At 32.8% G+C, this 16,360-nt stretch overlaps 1 protein-coding gene across 1 annotated transcript; it reads right to left on the minus strand.

The window, feature by feature from the left end:
• Positions 1-806: 806 nt before the first annotated feature.
• LOC147076089 (uncharacterized) lies at positions 807-11,128 on the minus strand. Its single transcript, XM_085941186.1, has 6 exons — positions 10,912-11,128; positions 9,366-9,512; positions 6,784-6,930; positions 5,984-6,130; positions 5,174-5,320; positions 807-1,987 (listed from the first exon to the last, which is right to left on the minus strand). The coding sequence occupies exons 1-6, from the start codon at positions 11,056-11,058 to the stop codon at positions 932-934; spliced, it is 1,791 nt and encodes a 596-aa protein (XP_085797312.1). The 5' UTR covers positions 11,059-11,128; the 3' UTR covers positions 807-931.
• Positions 11,129-16,360: the final 5,232 nt, after the last annotated feature.

The raw sequence follows: 16,360 nt of genomic DNA on the forward strand, positions 1-16,360 counted from the left end.
CATATAATAATAATTATTTACAAAAAACCCTATGTCAAGACTTTCACTAAGTTTGGTAGAATAAATCTTTATAAAACAATTTAGGAGGGTACTGCAGTTAAATCTATCTTTTTATTTATACTTTGCATACATAGAAGCATAAAGTCTGATGAAATTATATTTAACTAATTAAATATTTGGTTATAAGAGACATTTTTTTATTTTGCCATAGGTTTTCAAACCTCTACCTCCTACCTTTAAAGCTGGAACGCCCACTAGTGGGCGGTAGGGACCAGGTTGATTACCCCTGCTTTACATGGTAATACTTCACTTTGCATTAGAATGTGTAATTATTTTAAGACATCCATGGTAAATTAAAACCATTAGGTACTTTTAAATGGTTTTCAGCAGAATGTCATTTAGTTTGTTTGTGTTTTAATACACGAAAACATTGTAATTACCATATTTATAAGGCTTTAAAGTAACATTAGGTGAATTTTTACTTATATGTACTATCTATTAATTGTTAAGACTGATTCAACGTAGTGATTTACGACCAACAGCAATGGCCGCAGTGGCAAGTTTCAAAACTAAGACACATTAGGCCCGTTTCAGACTGGACACCGGTATCGCGCTCGATATAATATAGGAGGACTTTGTCTTCGATTAAAGGTCCATTTGTATTATGTTTATGAACGCCCCAGAGCTAATGAGTCAACGCATAATTTCGCGTTATAAATTGGATCATAAAACTGGCTGCGGTAATAAAAACAAGTGTATCGGCGGTTTGGGAATGTAGCGGCCGATGAAAAAGTATACCGGACACGCGTTAACTTATTAGATCTGGGGCGTTCATAAACATAATAAAAAGGCCTCCTTATTATATAGAAGCGTGACACCGGTGTCCCGTTTGAAACAGGCCTTAACGTCGATATTAAGTTTATAATGTGACCTACTCATCATATTTTAATGGTTTTTTTTCGAATGAGTCTTTTGTGTCTTTTAATATTACTAGAGTGGCACCGATAAGATGACTATAACGATCGTCGTCATATTGAGAGGGTATTTTTTGAGAATGTGTCAGTTTGTGTCTTTTCATCTTACTAGACTCTATACACGAGTAATTACACATATCACATTTAAATGGCTTTTCACCAGTATGAGTCATTTCATGTCGTTTCAACTTATACGACTGTGTACATGAATAATTACATACCTGGCATACAAATGGCTTTTCGCCAGAATGGATCATTTTATGTCTTTTCATGTAACCAGAATCTATACAAGTAAAACTACATTCCTCACATTTGTATGGTTTCTCACCAGAATGAGTCATTTTATGTCGTTTTATTCTACTAGACTCTGACGATGAGTAATCGCATATATTACATTTATAAGGTTTTTCGCCAGTGTGAGTCCTTTGGTGTGATTTCAAATTACCAGATTTAGTACATGAAAAATCACAGTCATTACATTTATATGGTTTTTCACCAGAATGAGTCATTTTATGTTCTTTTAAACTACCAGGTTGGATGCATGAGAAATTACATTCATCACATTTTACCGGTTTTTCACCGGAGTGTATCATTCTGTGAAATTTCATACGATAAAATTGTGTGCTTGTGTAATCACACACGTCGCATTTGTGTAGCTTTGCACGTGAACGTCTTTTTTTCGGCAGAGTTTTACTGTGCACCTGTTTGTGATTCTTCAGTTTAGTTAAAGATGAAAAAAAATCATAACAAATACAGCACACAAAATTCTTTTTATGAATTATTATTTTTTTAAACTTAATTATGGGTACTAATAATTCGGAATTTGTTCCGTTATGTTTACCAGTAAGAAAGGGGGCGCTTATATTTGTTGCTCTTTCATTATAGTCCTCGACTTCTGTTTTAATGTCTTCTGCTTCAGTCTGTATATCATTTATATATGGGCGTACCTGTGACATATTCCATGCCGTCTCGAGGCTCGTGGCATTATCCATCACAGTGCTTGTACTGATAATCTAAAAGAATATGAATAATTGAATTTAATGTTTACACAAAAAAAACATTTTTTATCAAGACCACGTGGGTTTTTTCTCCTGTCAACTATTAAAATTATAAAGGCCTGAACAAAAACGATGCATGAGTGCGAATGAGAAAGTATTCGGCACCCTTATAATCTCTGCGACACGCGCTAGAGTAAGATAAAAGGTCTACATATGTGTGAGTTAGTTTCTAAAAGTATCGCCGGAAAATCGTGGTGAATCGCTTCATGTAGCGTCGATAACCTGCGAGCTCGTGTTGCTAAAATTGATATTTTTTGTGTTAAACATAAAGTCAGTGGTATATATTTGTAGTTAATTAAGTAGGAAAGATGGTTCTATGTGTTGTTTTAAATATGGTAGCCGTACTGATAAGCAAGAAAATGGTATTACGTTTCATAGGTAAGTTGATACATGCTCGTGATAATTTATTTGTATATTATTATATATTTTAATATCAGTGACCTAGTGTTTCTTTAAAATAACTTAAATTGTGGATATATTTACCTAATGATTGCATTTTGACCGCTTAAAAATACTATATAACGTAAAAAAATAGAAAATTATATTTTAATTCTGAGCGTCTAGTGCGAGCACTTTGGGCGAGCACTAGCGAAATGGTCTATGGTCTCGAAAATTTGTAGACGAATGCGTTCGCTCGCTTACAAACTAAGCGCACGGCATGCAGCTTCATTTAGCAATGCAACGGGTGGCGTCTAGATGTATCTATAGTCTATGAAAATTAAAGTCAAGTTTGCGTTACTGTATACTGTATTTCAATATTTTACTTGCACGATCATTAATAATTAATCAAGAAAGAAATGCAACAAACGAGAAAAAATTGTGATAGCATAGTCATTTTATAGTACATATAGTCACTGTACAGGTTAATTGGTGTAACCCTCAATTATCAAATTGTTCAGGAAGTGAAAAAAACTTTTTTTAAAAATTTGGATTTACTTATTATTTTATTACGAATTGAGATTTTTTTCTTTTATTGACACATCAGTGGCGTGCGTTTAGAGGGTTATAGTATTTGGCTGTAATATTTTTTGTCGAGTTACAAGTGGCTTAAAAAGTAGTTTTGAATTACACTACCGATCTTAGATTTACCAATTTCTCAAATATGAAGTATTAAATAATAATTATTCCTTCCTTAATCAGCTGCACACAAGCATCGCATGGTTCTATCGCTATCTACCCCCAAAAAAAGCACTGCGACAACTGGACGCCAGGAAAAGTGGGCAGTGGGTATCATTACGATTTGATACAGAAAATAGATGAAGGATTTTGATCAGTTTGTATCTACTACTTATGCGCCAATTACATTGAGCTACTTTACAAGCTGTTTGTTAGCGAAGTTAATAGCGGGCGATTCAGCTACTGCGATTGTGTTGATGACACACAAAACTTTCCATTCGCTGAGAAGCCACAAGCCAGCGACTATTTTGACAGAACGTAGTTCGTATTTTTACCGGGAGGTTGATACAGCGTGTAAAGTTGACCGGCTTTCAACTTTTCTCGGTAAATTGTTTACAATCTGCTTGTTAGCTTCTTCAATAATGACACAAGGCGACTTTACAGGCAGATTGTAAATTCGCCGACAAGCAGTTCGTAAAGTAGCTCAATGTAATTGATGCATTAGTAGTTTTAATTTATTTTGCGCTTAAGGGCGGACGTGCTCAGCGTGGGTTTAAATGGAGCTTTTTTCTATTTTCAAAGCATGATCCTGGACATACCTTAAACGTTGTAGTTAATCTATTTATATAATTTTGAAGCCTTATTATCCTTTATATTTATTTTAAACATTTGATGACTGCATAAAGTATTTTTATTACATAAAATAGTATTCTTTTAAACCTCTCACTCTAATGTTTTAGAATATAGTCATATTTCGGTATATAACTGTGCAGTGGTGTTATGATTTTTTACATTTATTAATTTTTAAACGCATTTATAAAACCATTAGTATAATTTATGACGAGATAATTTTAGTAAAATATTTACGATAAAAAATTACATTGATAATCTCTGCGATCCCATATTTGACAAGAATTAGGCATTTTATTATTCAAAAAATGGGCAAGATTAACACATTTGAAGATAATTCTAAAGATACTCATTATAATCTATGTCTTTGATCATTCAAGTGTGATAAACATCCTACGAATAATGATTGCTTTACAATAATTATTGACCTAAGAATAAGGTGGTGATTTTTTGAAATACGCCATTTCTTTTGGCATTCCCCAGTGGTTAAGTTACAACATACGGCCGTAGCTATAAATTGACAAACTATAATTGAAGTAGGAAATAAAATGATGTTAACGCGCGTATTTGAACATGTACCGTTTAAGAAAAAAAGATTTTTTTTTCGGTTAGGTACATGTTAAAACACGCGCGTTAACATGATCTTACTCCCTACTTCAATTTAAGTTTGTCAATTTATGGCTACGGCTGTATGTTGTAGCTTAACCACTAGGAGATGACAAAAGAAATGGCGTATTTCAAAAAAACACTACCTTATTCTTAGGTCAATAATTATATAAAGCAATCATTATTCAAAGGATGTTTATCACACTTGAATGGTGAAATACATAGCTTATAATTAGTATCTTTAGAATTACCTTTATATGTGTTAATCTTGCCGATTTCTTTAATAATAAAATGACTTATTCTTGTCAAATTTGGGATCACAGAGATTATCAATATAATTTTTTATCATAAATATTTTACTAAAATTATCTCGTCATAAATTATACTAATGGTTTTATAAATGCGTTTAAAAATTAGTAAATTTAAAAAATCTTAACACCACTGCACAGTTATGTACCGAAATATGACTATATTCTATATATATCAATGTTGAACAAATCCAATATTACTCCATAAAAAATGTATGTAAAATATTTTTTTCATGGAATACCAATGGATTTGTTCAACTGTAGATACTAAACCAAGGTTTCATATGGCTTACTTAGATGAAACACAATGGATTTGACCAATTTCGATATAAGACAACACAATTCTCAATCCGCAATAAAAAACATAATGTTAAGAGCAAAGTGAAAAACTAACATAGAACCTTGGTATTGTTTGTAAAAATAGTATACGACATGGTAAGTATCTTATTATAAACTGTAAATTAGTGAAGTAGATAAGAACCTGATGTCCTGGCTCGTATTCTGATAATGAGCACCCAGGCTGCGGATCACTGATTTGCTGAACTGAGTCTTCGACAAACTCTTCCTTGAAATCAATTTGAAGATAATCAATCGCAGTTTTAATACTAGCAACATTGGGGACAGGGCTCTGAAAAACAAGACGGCAGGTATTTTATAATACATTACTCGAAGAAGAGACAATCGTTGGACAAACTTAGTCATTCAGTGGTATCCAAGAGGCACAAAACGTCCGCAAGGTAGACCTAGAAGCCGCTGCAATGATAAAGTTCTGCGGAAGTACGTGGCAACGCAACGCACATGACCGAGATAAGTGGAAGAAGCTTGAAGAGACGATGATGATGAAGATGATGACATTATGTAGTGTAGGTAGCATTAGCGAAGGGTGGAGGTAGGCTGCTAAGATCCGCCATGAATAGTACACATTTAACTTTGTTAGTCATACGTATTTGTTTTATTGAACTAAGGCTACAATTTACATATGGTGTTCGTTAGTTTTTAAAAATCAATTAAGCCTTGACTTATCACGCCGTGGGTCCCAGGTTCGAATTCTGGGTCTGACTCATACACATGATGTTTTTAAATTTGTGTATGAGTCAGAGTATGGAACTAACATGTTGAGCAAGTGGCTGACATCCATTTCCCGTGAAAACAAAATCTGTCAATACAAACCTTCACTCTGTGGAGGCCCATATGATCCTATTAGGATCGGACTTTGGTCGAAAAAAAATAGGTGTATACGACATGTTAAGTATCTTATTATAAAGTGTAAATTAGTGAAGTAGATAAGAACCTGATGTCCTGGCTCGCATTCTGAAAATGAGCACCCAGGTTGAAGATCATTGATTTGTTGAACTGATTCTCCAACAAATTCTTCCTTGAAATCAACTTGTAGATAATCAATCGCAGTTTCCATACTAGCAACGTTGGTGACAGGGCTCTGAAAAACAAGACGGTATGTATTTTATAATACATTCCTCGAAGAAGCGACAATCGTTGTACAAATTTAGTCATTCAGTGGTATCCAAGAGGTACAAAACGTCCGCAAGGTAGACCTAGAGGCAGCTGGATCGATGCAATGATAAAGTTCTGCGGAAGTACGTGGCAACGCAACGCACATGACCGAGAGAAGTGGAAGAAGCTTGAAGAGGCGATGATGACATTATGTAGTGTAGGTAGAATTAGCGAAGGGTGGAGGTAGGATGCTAAGATCCGCCATAAAAAAAGTGCACATTTAACTTTGTTAGTGTTAGGTATTAGTTTTATTGAACTAAGGCTACAATTTACAAATCGTGTTCGTTAGTTTTTAAAAATCAATTAAACCTTGACTAAACCAAACCATATTAATTTTGGTATATTTTGGGCGATACACACATACATAATGGTGCACACTTTTTATTCACTTTTATTTGTTTTCGTTGGATTATGAATACGTTTATCACAGATGTTGCTTAGTTTTTTAATAAAATCATTCAACCCTGCCTAAACCAATAGATAAAAAACATTATTCTATCTATAAAATATCCAAAGTTATGTATGGTTTAATGGCATACTTATTAAAATACTATATTAAAAATGTAAAAAGAAAAGAACCTGATGTCTTGGCTTGCATTCTGAAACTGAGCACCCAGGTTGCAGATCACTGATTTGCTGAACTGATTCTCTAACAAATTCATCCTTCAAATCAACTTGTAGATAATCAATCGCAGTTTTAATACTAGCAACATTGGGGACAGGGCTCTGAAAAACAAGACAGTATGTATTTTATAAGTTGGATTATGAATACATTTATTATAGTCCAGGATCCCATAGACTTTTCGTATACATAATATGTGGAACGCATTCTGACAATTGGAATAGGTTCTAGGGGTCACTAAGATACATAATGTCGATGTTGCCAGGGGATATTAGTAGTAAATTTTTTTTTACAGAGGTTTTAATTTTTTTTCTTATACAACCATATAATACAACCAAGACCGAATCAGGGATTGATTGAAAATGCAATAATTGTACCATGCCATCGGCATGGTCGTAGAACGGTTCGTACCATTTGAAAAAATAAAAATAGGGGGTAGTGCAATGTGTTCAAAATTATCGATTCTTAGGACCCTCCTTGCCTTAAATTATTTTATTTAGAAGCATTTTTGTATATAATCACCCAGATTGGTTTCTTTACTATATCTATGTATATGACATTAGTTTTAGTAATATGGTTAATCTATAAACAGTGCAGGTTGCATATATAAGTAGGTGAATAAATAAAATAACGATAACCACTAACCACACTAAGTACACATTTAATAAAAAAAACAAGTCAAGTGTTCAAACTGTTTTAAGTATCATGATCACAGTTTTTACAAACACTACTTACATATTTTCACAATGACATACATGTCAAAGCCGATTTCTTATAACTACATGATAATGTACGGTAGTTAGAATTAAATTTGCATGGTTTAACTAAATAATTTGGTAGAGGTTCATTCGTCATTTGTCTTGAATACAAATTATTTTCTAGTAACTCATAGCCAAGTTGTAGGAAACCAATAGGCTCACATAGTGGATCAGATGAGCTTTTCCATAAATAAACTTGTGCTAAAGTCTTTAAACAGTGTAAATACAATGAATCAAATGTGCATATCACTCATGACAAATTTAAACTAAATCCAATATTTTGTGAAATAAATTAATATCGAAGTTCATCCGCTGTTGTTTTTTGTTTACATTATAAGTAAGTGCAAACTTTTTCCAGGTCTTGAAACTGCTGTGGTCTCCAACAAACCATTTCCTAAAGCTGAAAGTGCATCCTGAACAAAACTCATTGACAAGATGGTTAAAGCTTTTTTTTATACCTATGCAACTAGTGCGAGAGAATGACATTTCAGCTGCCGAATGTCATTAAAAGCAGGGTATTTCTTCCGAGATCCCTCAAACCATAATTCACGATAAACCACAACCAATCGTTGCAAGTTTATTCCAGAAATAAATGCCTAAGATTAAAACATCTTTATCGGGACTGTGATAATTCCAAATTTTGAATTTTTACAGCATGAAATATATGACAGAATATTCTGGAGTCTGCTTCTAAATGATTTTGATTTTAAATCAATGGCGTCAGTGAAAATTGTTACCTGCAATTTAAACCATTGTGTGGGGTCGTCAAATCCACCACATATGTACAGCTCACTTTCTTCGTTGATTTTTGCAAATGGGGGAGCATTTTTGCAAATAAATTTAACAAGCTGTAATTTATTTTGAGGGCTCACAAAAAAATCTTTGCAATTAATCCACCACATCTAAGGGACAATCTCCAAGGATTTATACGCATTTACACTGTTTAAGGCCTTCAACACAAGTTTATTTATGGAAAAGCTCATCTGATCCACTATTGAGCCTATTGATTTCCTACAATGGCTATGAGTTACGAGAAAATACTTTTGTATCCAAGACAAATGACGAATCAACCTCTACCAAATTATTTAGTTAAACCATGCAAATGTAATTCTAACTGCCGTACATTATCATGTAGTTATAAGAAATCGGCTGTGGCATGTACATCATTGTGAAAATGTGTAAGTAGTGTTTGTAAAAACTGTGATCATGATACTTAAAACAGTTTGAACACTTGACTTGTTTTTTTATTAAATGTGTACTTAGTGTGGTTAGTGGTTATCGTTATTTCATTTATTCACCTACTTATATATGCAACCTGCACTGTTTATAGATTAACCATATTACTAAAACTAATGTCATATGCATAGACATAGTAAAGAAACCAATCTGGGTGATTCTATACAAAAATGCTACTAAATAAAATAATTTAAGCCAAGGAGGATCCTACGAATCGATAATTTTTAACACATTGATCTACTCGCTATTTTTATTATATATAAAAAAAAATGACCACTAATATCGCCTGGCAACATCTACATTATATATTTTTGTGACCTCTAGGACCTATTCCAATTGTCAGAATGCGTTCCGAATATTATGTATACGAAAAGTCTATGGGATCCTGCACTATTACAGATGTTGCTTAGTTTTTTAAAATCATTAAGCCTTGCCTAAACTAATAGATAAAAAACATTATTCTATCTATAAAATATCGAAAATGATGTATGGTTTAATGGCATACTTATTTAAATACTTTATTAAAAATGTAAATAGATAAGAACCTGATGTCCTGGCTCGCATTCTGAAAATGAGCACCCAGGTTGCAGATCACCGATTTGCTGAACTGATTCTCCAACAAATTCTTCCTTGAAATCAACTTGTAGATAATCAATCGCAGTTTTAATACTAGCAACATTGGGGACAGGGCTCTGAAAAACAATACAGTATGAATTTTGTAATACATGTTTACATTACGTAGTGTAAATAGCATTACTGAAGGGTGGAGATAGGCTGTTAAGATCCGCCATAAATAGTGCATATTAAACGTTGTTAGTCATACATATTTGTTTTTATTGAACTAAGGCTACAATTTACAAATGGTGTTCATTAGTTTTTAAAAATCAATTAAACCTTGACTAAACCAAATCATATTAGTTTTGGTATATTATGGGCGACACGACAAAATACTGCACACTTTTTCATTAATTTTTATTTGTTTTCGTTGGATTATGAATACACTTATTACAAATATTGCTTAGTTTTTTAATAAAATTATTCAGCCCTGCCTAAACCAATAGATAAAAAACATTAATATATCTATAAAATATCCAAAATATCTCATCATTAGCATCATAACAGGTCAGTGTCTGGCATCATGTTAACCCCCACCCCCGCTAGGTTCGGAATCCACCATCGCCTTAAAACTACAGTCTATTGCTAAAATTATTACATTTCGGTGTAAATTATCGAGGCTAGCAATCATTGCACTATGGAGCGAATAACGATAATGAAATAATATCGTCTTCTCAGAATAGAACGAGCCTAAAAGCGCGTTGACACGGTCCAAGTACGATCCAAGTACACTTGGACCGAGTGCCATCTAGGTGCACTCGTATGAGACATATTCATACTAATTCTTTCTATCCAAGCTACTTGGACCGCGTCCCACTCATCCAAGTTAGCTTGATAGGAATAATTAGTATGAAACTGTCACTTGAATGGCACTCGGTTCAAGTGTACTTGGATAGTACTTGGACAGTGTCAACGCAGCTTAATAACTGATATTTTAACATTTCACAAGCACTTTGACATTTGACATTTCAAAACTTTTTTGTTATTATAATTTTAAAACTGTAAATATAAAAATATTGATTAAAATATACGACAATCCATTAGTTAAAAGCATTTTCTATGTGAAAAAAACATTAAAAGTATATTATGTTACCTATTTCGTTAGATAAGTAGGTTAATTTTGTTCGAAAATGTTTTTAAGATTGAAATTAAGCTTGGAATGAACTAAGCTGATAACCTTTATGTTCATAATCCAGATACCTACGCTTTTTCTGACTCTATATAGGCATAAAACAAGGATTTTTTTCGTATTTTCACAAAAAAATCAGTGAGGCTTGTTCTGTCCTCTTTATCTATATCAACATCAAATATGGTAACCCTAACAACGATGTATAATAATTATTATTTATTACATTTTTTCAGGTTGTAGGTATAGTCCAATATGTCATCCTACCGTTTTATTTGCATCTGTAAGAAACCAATTCTACGTAGAATAAACTCAATCTTACAACAATTAATATGTTTGGAAAACCTAACCTCTATAGTGTTGTTGGCATCGTAAGCATTCTCTTCCTTTATACAAATGTTTGTATCCGGATTGTTTGGATAGATTATTGGCACATCGAACCATTGTTGCACTTCCTTATCATCTTCAAAAGCATCTAGTTCACGTTTTACATCCATTTTGAAGACTAATAACGTCAGGCAGTCGTTTATTGTGTGGGTAGATTGACAGTTGTTGTGTCGCGATAACAGCAGTGTTGCCAGATACCGCTTCCGATCAGAAATGCATACCGGCATATTTGATAAATTCCATTTTATGTCATATTTGCAATTCCGCCTTGACTAAGTCGATATTCATGTTATTTCCTCCTGCCAGCGCAACTTTAGATTAATAAAGCCTGAGCATAACTTTTTGCACAAGCAACGAGTGGTCCACTGTTCAGCTGTCAAAATCAGATAGGTACCGAATTGCTTGACAATATATTGATTCGCCCTTGTTACCTATTTATAAAGTCAGTGTTATTTATAAACTCTATACATTTCTGTTATTCATCAGCTGTCAAAGTGAGACTAGTCCTTCACACAAAAACCGGTGGTAATATCGATTTCCAAAAAATATGTAGGTAGCATTGATCTATGGATTAGATTGTAGAATGTGTGTTAATGCTAGTGTATTATATTATCATGTACCTACCTAACTCATCTATCCAAATTAAACCATTCTACCCATATTAGGTATTATTAATATTCTATCCATATTGAATTCTAATATAAAGTTTATATTAAATATTATACCTACCATAAAATATTATCTGGTAAAAGCGATATTATCTATCTTCGAGACCTCTAGAACCAGAATATTATATCGGTTAGGTACACGTCATTGTACGTAAAACATTTCGCCGTCGCACAGTTCGCGGGGAGTTTTCTGATCGGAAAGAGATGACCGTATATATTATGTACTATACGGTCTCTAATTTCATTAGATTCAATATGAATAGGTATTAATTCAATGTGCATAGCCGATTTTGGCAAAATTCAACATATAATCCAGTAGGTAACTACCTATATTTGCTATTTTCAAAATTTGTTTGCTGCTTGCTTCCAGTAAAGTGTAAACCGACAGAACCGTGTTTTAATTAGACCTGAATTTTACGTCAGTACTATACGACCCAAAGAGGTTGAACGGTCTTTAATATACGGCCACATATTTCACGTTGAAGTCTGATACGGCGAACTGCATACGTTAAATTTTTCGGACACGTATTTTTTTTTCATTACAATTATTAATAACCATGTCCTTGCTTTTTCGTACAAGGTGGTTGCTAGTAATTTTGAACAATCATAAACACCTAGGCTTTGAGAAAATCACATACTTACATTTTTTCGTCTTCACCGGGATCGAACTCAGAACTCTCGAGTGGAAGGCCAGCGCCTTACGCACTGCACTACGAGAGCCGCCTACCTCAGACACGTACCTATTATATTAATTGTCAGGATGCGTTCAGCATACTTTGCATACAATCCAATACGTTATGGGCTCCTGTGGGTATATTCTATACTATAACCAACGTATTGTAATTGTTACAATAAGTGCTAATACTTTGATACAAACCTACCCTAATCCTACTATATCTTATCCACCACACTTGAAGCGTTCGAATTGATCAATCAACATTTCCCTGGATAAGGAAATTTAATATTTGAGTTAGCGTTTACCTGGACAATATAGTGACCTTAGAACAACAAGGTATCATCTGGCATTTATACCAAACTGAGATACTGAGCTCCAAAGTTTTGAATATGAATAAAATCATAACTATATGCAATGAAAATTGGTAGATATTAACAATATTATTATTATTGCATTATGTTTGTATTTTAAAAGCATTTTATACTAAATATATCTGATACTATCTAATCCAGACATTAAAATTTTGTGATGGAACTTAATTTCTCTGAAAATCTAAAAAAATCAGAGCACCAAAGTTCTATCTGATTATCGAACCTTGTTGCTGTGAAAATGTTTTGTTACAAGGATTAATTATTGTGTTTAAAATTGAATAAAAATACCTTTTTCGATCAATTATTTATTAGAACAACATTAAATTTAACATAGGTACTACTGGTAGATAGTATTGCATTTTACAAAATGAAAATAAATATTATTATTTTATTAAAATTAATAATGTATATAAGCAGATATCTACAAGGGGGGCATGCTCAGCGTAGGTCAAAATAGAGCTTTTATTCTATTTTCAAAGCATGATCTTGGACATTCCTTAAACGTTGTAGATAGTCTATTCATATAATTTTGAAGCCTTATTATCCTTTATATTTATTTTAAACATTTGATGACTGCATAAAGTATTTTTATTACATACAATAGTATTCTTTTAAACCTCTCGCTCTAATGTTTTAGAATATAGTCATATTTCGGTACATAAATGTGCACTGCTGTTAAATTTTTTTTAAATTATTAATTTTTAAATGCATTTATAAAACCATCAGAATAATTTATGTCGACATTATTATGGTGAAATATTTACGATAAAAAATTATATTGATAATCTCTGTTTTGTGATATTTTTCAATAAATGGGCAAGATTAACACATTTGAAGATAATTTTAAAGATACTATTTATAAGCTATGTCTTTGACCATTCAAGTGTGATAAACATCCTACGAATAATGATTGCTTTATAATAATTATTGACCTAAGAATAAGGAAGTGTTTTTTTGAAATACGCCATTTCTTTTGGCGTTCCCCAGTGGTTAAGCTTGCCCATTTTTTGAATAATAAAATGCCTAATTCTTGTCAAATTTGGGATCACAGAGATTATCAATTTAATTTTTTATCGTAAATATTTTACTAAAATTATTACGTCATAAATTATACTCATGGTTTTATAAATGCGTTTAAAAATTAATAAATGTAAAAATATTAACACCACTGCACATGGATGTACCTAAATATGACTATATTCTAAAACATTAGAGCGAGAAGTTTAAAAGAATACTATTTTATGTAATAAAAATACTTTATGCAGTCATCAAATGTTTAAAATAAATATAAAGGATAATAAGGCTTCAAAATTATATAAATAGATTATCTACAACGTTTAAGGAATGTCCAGGATCATGCTTTGAAAATCGAAAAAAGCTCCATTTTGACCTACGCTGAGCATGTCCCTTTTTAATAATTTTATAAAATAATAATGTTCTTATTTTGAATTAAAACAAACAATAATTATTACATTCAAAAAGTATTTTATCAAATAAGAAACATATACAAATTTTATCTCATAATTTATTCAAATTGGGCAAACATTTAAGTCGATTAACATTACCAATATCATTATTTTCAATATATTTAATAAACATTATACATACTTAATATATTTTATGACACTAATTAGATTATAATATGCAGAAATTTATAATGAAATATGCTAATGGACAATTAATTGTTTGATTCTGATTAGAATACAAATCTTCAGAATAATTCAGTTTTTTTTTTTTTTTAAATATCTACATGACAGACATTTCCAGACGCGAAGGTCAATCACTGCCGGTGGTTCACAACCTTTTTTTCGTGAACTGTAAATTATAGATTAAAATTTGTTTATAGACCACATTACATTGCGTATAGAATTTACTGCGAACGAGGGGTTATAATATCATTTGATAGTCAGGTATACAATATAACCGTACTTCTCATTGCTGTCCATATTCAAATCCAGAAATGTCCACAGAAAAACTAACATCCGGCTCTATAAAACCGTCATACGAACAGTCGTTGCATACGAGTGCGAGTCATGGACGCTAAATGTGAAAGCAGCTGAAATTTTGGATTGCTTTGAGAGAAAGATCCTGAGGCGGATATACGGAACCATGACTGATGGTGGGGAGTAGAGAATTAGGTACAACACGGAACTATACCGCTTATACCAAGATTCAAAACTCTCTACCTTCATAAAACTCTAGAGGCTGAACTGAGCAGGCCATGTCCAGCGCATGCCTGAGTCACGGATACCGAAGAAAATCCTCGAAGGAAACCCAGGGAGGAAAAAGCCAGTGGGAAAGCCACACACACAATGGGGTGACAACATTACAAAAAAATCACTATTTCTTTTATTCAACGAATAATTCACAAAATTTAAGAATATGTCATTCTGATTATTGAACATAATATATAATTTTGAAAAACACTTTTTGAGAGAATAAATTATTATAACCAATAGAAAAAATCTTTTTTGAATAAAAGAAATAGTTAATTATAAATTATTAGCAAGTTACATCTAAAAAATATTGGAAAAATTCCACGACGTCGGTTAGTAATCAAAGTTATAGTAAATAGTTACCTACTTTGATTTAAGAAACAAAAATCGATTGCCAAAGTAGCTTGATTTGGAAGAGCACTGATGAGTAGGTATTAAAATTGACCAATAGTTAAAATTTGTCGCAATTAGTATGTCACCTCGTAGCATAGTAGTAATGCACGGATCAGGGCGTAAACCTGGGAGATACGGAGTTCGATTCCCCGTCGGGTTGGCTTACTTTTTTTCAAAAAAGATTTTTTCTATTGGTTATAATATATTCTCTCAAAAAGTGTTTTTCAAAATTATATATATTACAAAAGATGCCAACCAGCTGCTAAAAATCATGAACTGGAAAAGACATGCGGAGGACCGTTCCGGCTGGAGGACGGCGGAGGAGGAGGCCAGGGCTCAACTTGAGCTGTAGCGCCATCGAAGAAGAAGAAGAAGTCAGATAGACAGGCAGCTAAACATAATGTTATAACGCATGCATATAATAAACATAACCTTTTTATTCTCAGTTTGTGTAATTTTGATGCACTAAAAAAACAATATTCTGATAATTTAAAGAATGTTACAATTTTCATGGCATGCCTTTGATGCCATGCGTACAGAATTCAAATTTAATTATGCGGCAGATATATGATAAAGTTCTGGACTAATTTAATATACTCGTACATGAATAATACATTTTCGATATATGAGACGCCCATGCTTTTTAATAAAACCTAATAAAAGTATCATAATATATGAGCCAATATGAGTTCATGTGTGTGTCTTTAACCTATTAGTTGATAATATACAAGTGTAAAAACACTCGATACTCAATCCAGCAGCCTCTAGATCTACCTTGCGGACGTTTTGTACTTCTTGGATACCACTGGATGACTAGATTTGTTCATAGCTTCGAGCTATGTAACCAGCCAATCTCCACTTAAGGCTTTTAATAAACTCTTTTACATCGCAAATCCTTGTCTGCTTCCTTATCCACTCATTCCTCTTTTTGTCCTTTCATGCTATGCCCAGCATGCACCTCTCCATACCACGTTGTGCTACTCTAAGTTTCTGGATCTCTCTTTTACTTAGGGTCCATCTTTCACACGCAAATGTGATCACGGGAAGCACACATTGGTTGAACACTTTGCGCCTTAGGCACAGTGGAA

This window comes from Rhyacophila brunnea, unplaced genomic scaffold (assembly GCF_057557595.1).
Source record: "Rhyacophila brunnea isolate RB1 unplaced genomic scaffold, BYU_Rbru_1.0 scaffold_13, whole genome shotgun sequence".
Classification (NCBI taxonomy): domain Eukaryota; kingdom Metazoa; phylum Arthropoda; class Insecta; order Trichoptera; family Rhyacophilidae; genus Rhyacophila; species Rhyacophila brunnea.

Bases quoted from the DNA above. Each gene is read 5' to 3' on its own strand.
- LOC147076089 (XM_085941186.1), bottom strand. From the start codon at position 11,058: ATGGATGTAAAACGTGAACTAGATGCTTTTGAAGATGATAAGGAAGTG. The intron at 9,513-10,911 runs GTTAGGTTTTCC...ATTGTTTTTCAG, and splicing joins ATGCCAACAACACTATAGAG to AGCCCTGTCCCCAATGTTGC. The intron at 5,321-5,983 runs GTTCTTATCTAC...CTTGTTTTTCAG, and splicing joins AATGCGAGCCAGGACATCAG to AGCCCTGTCCCCAATGTTGC.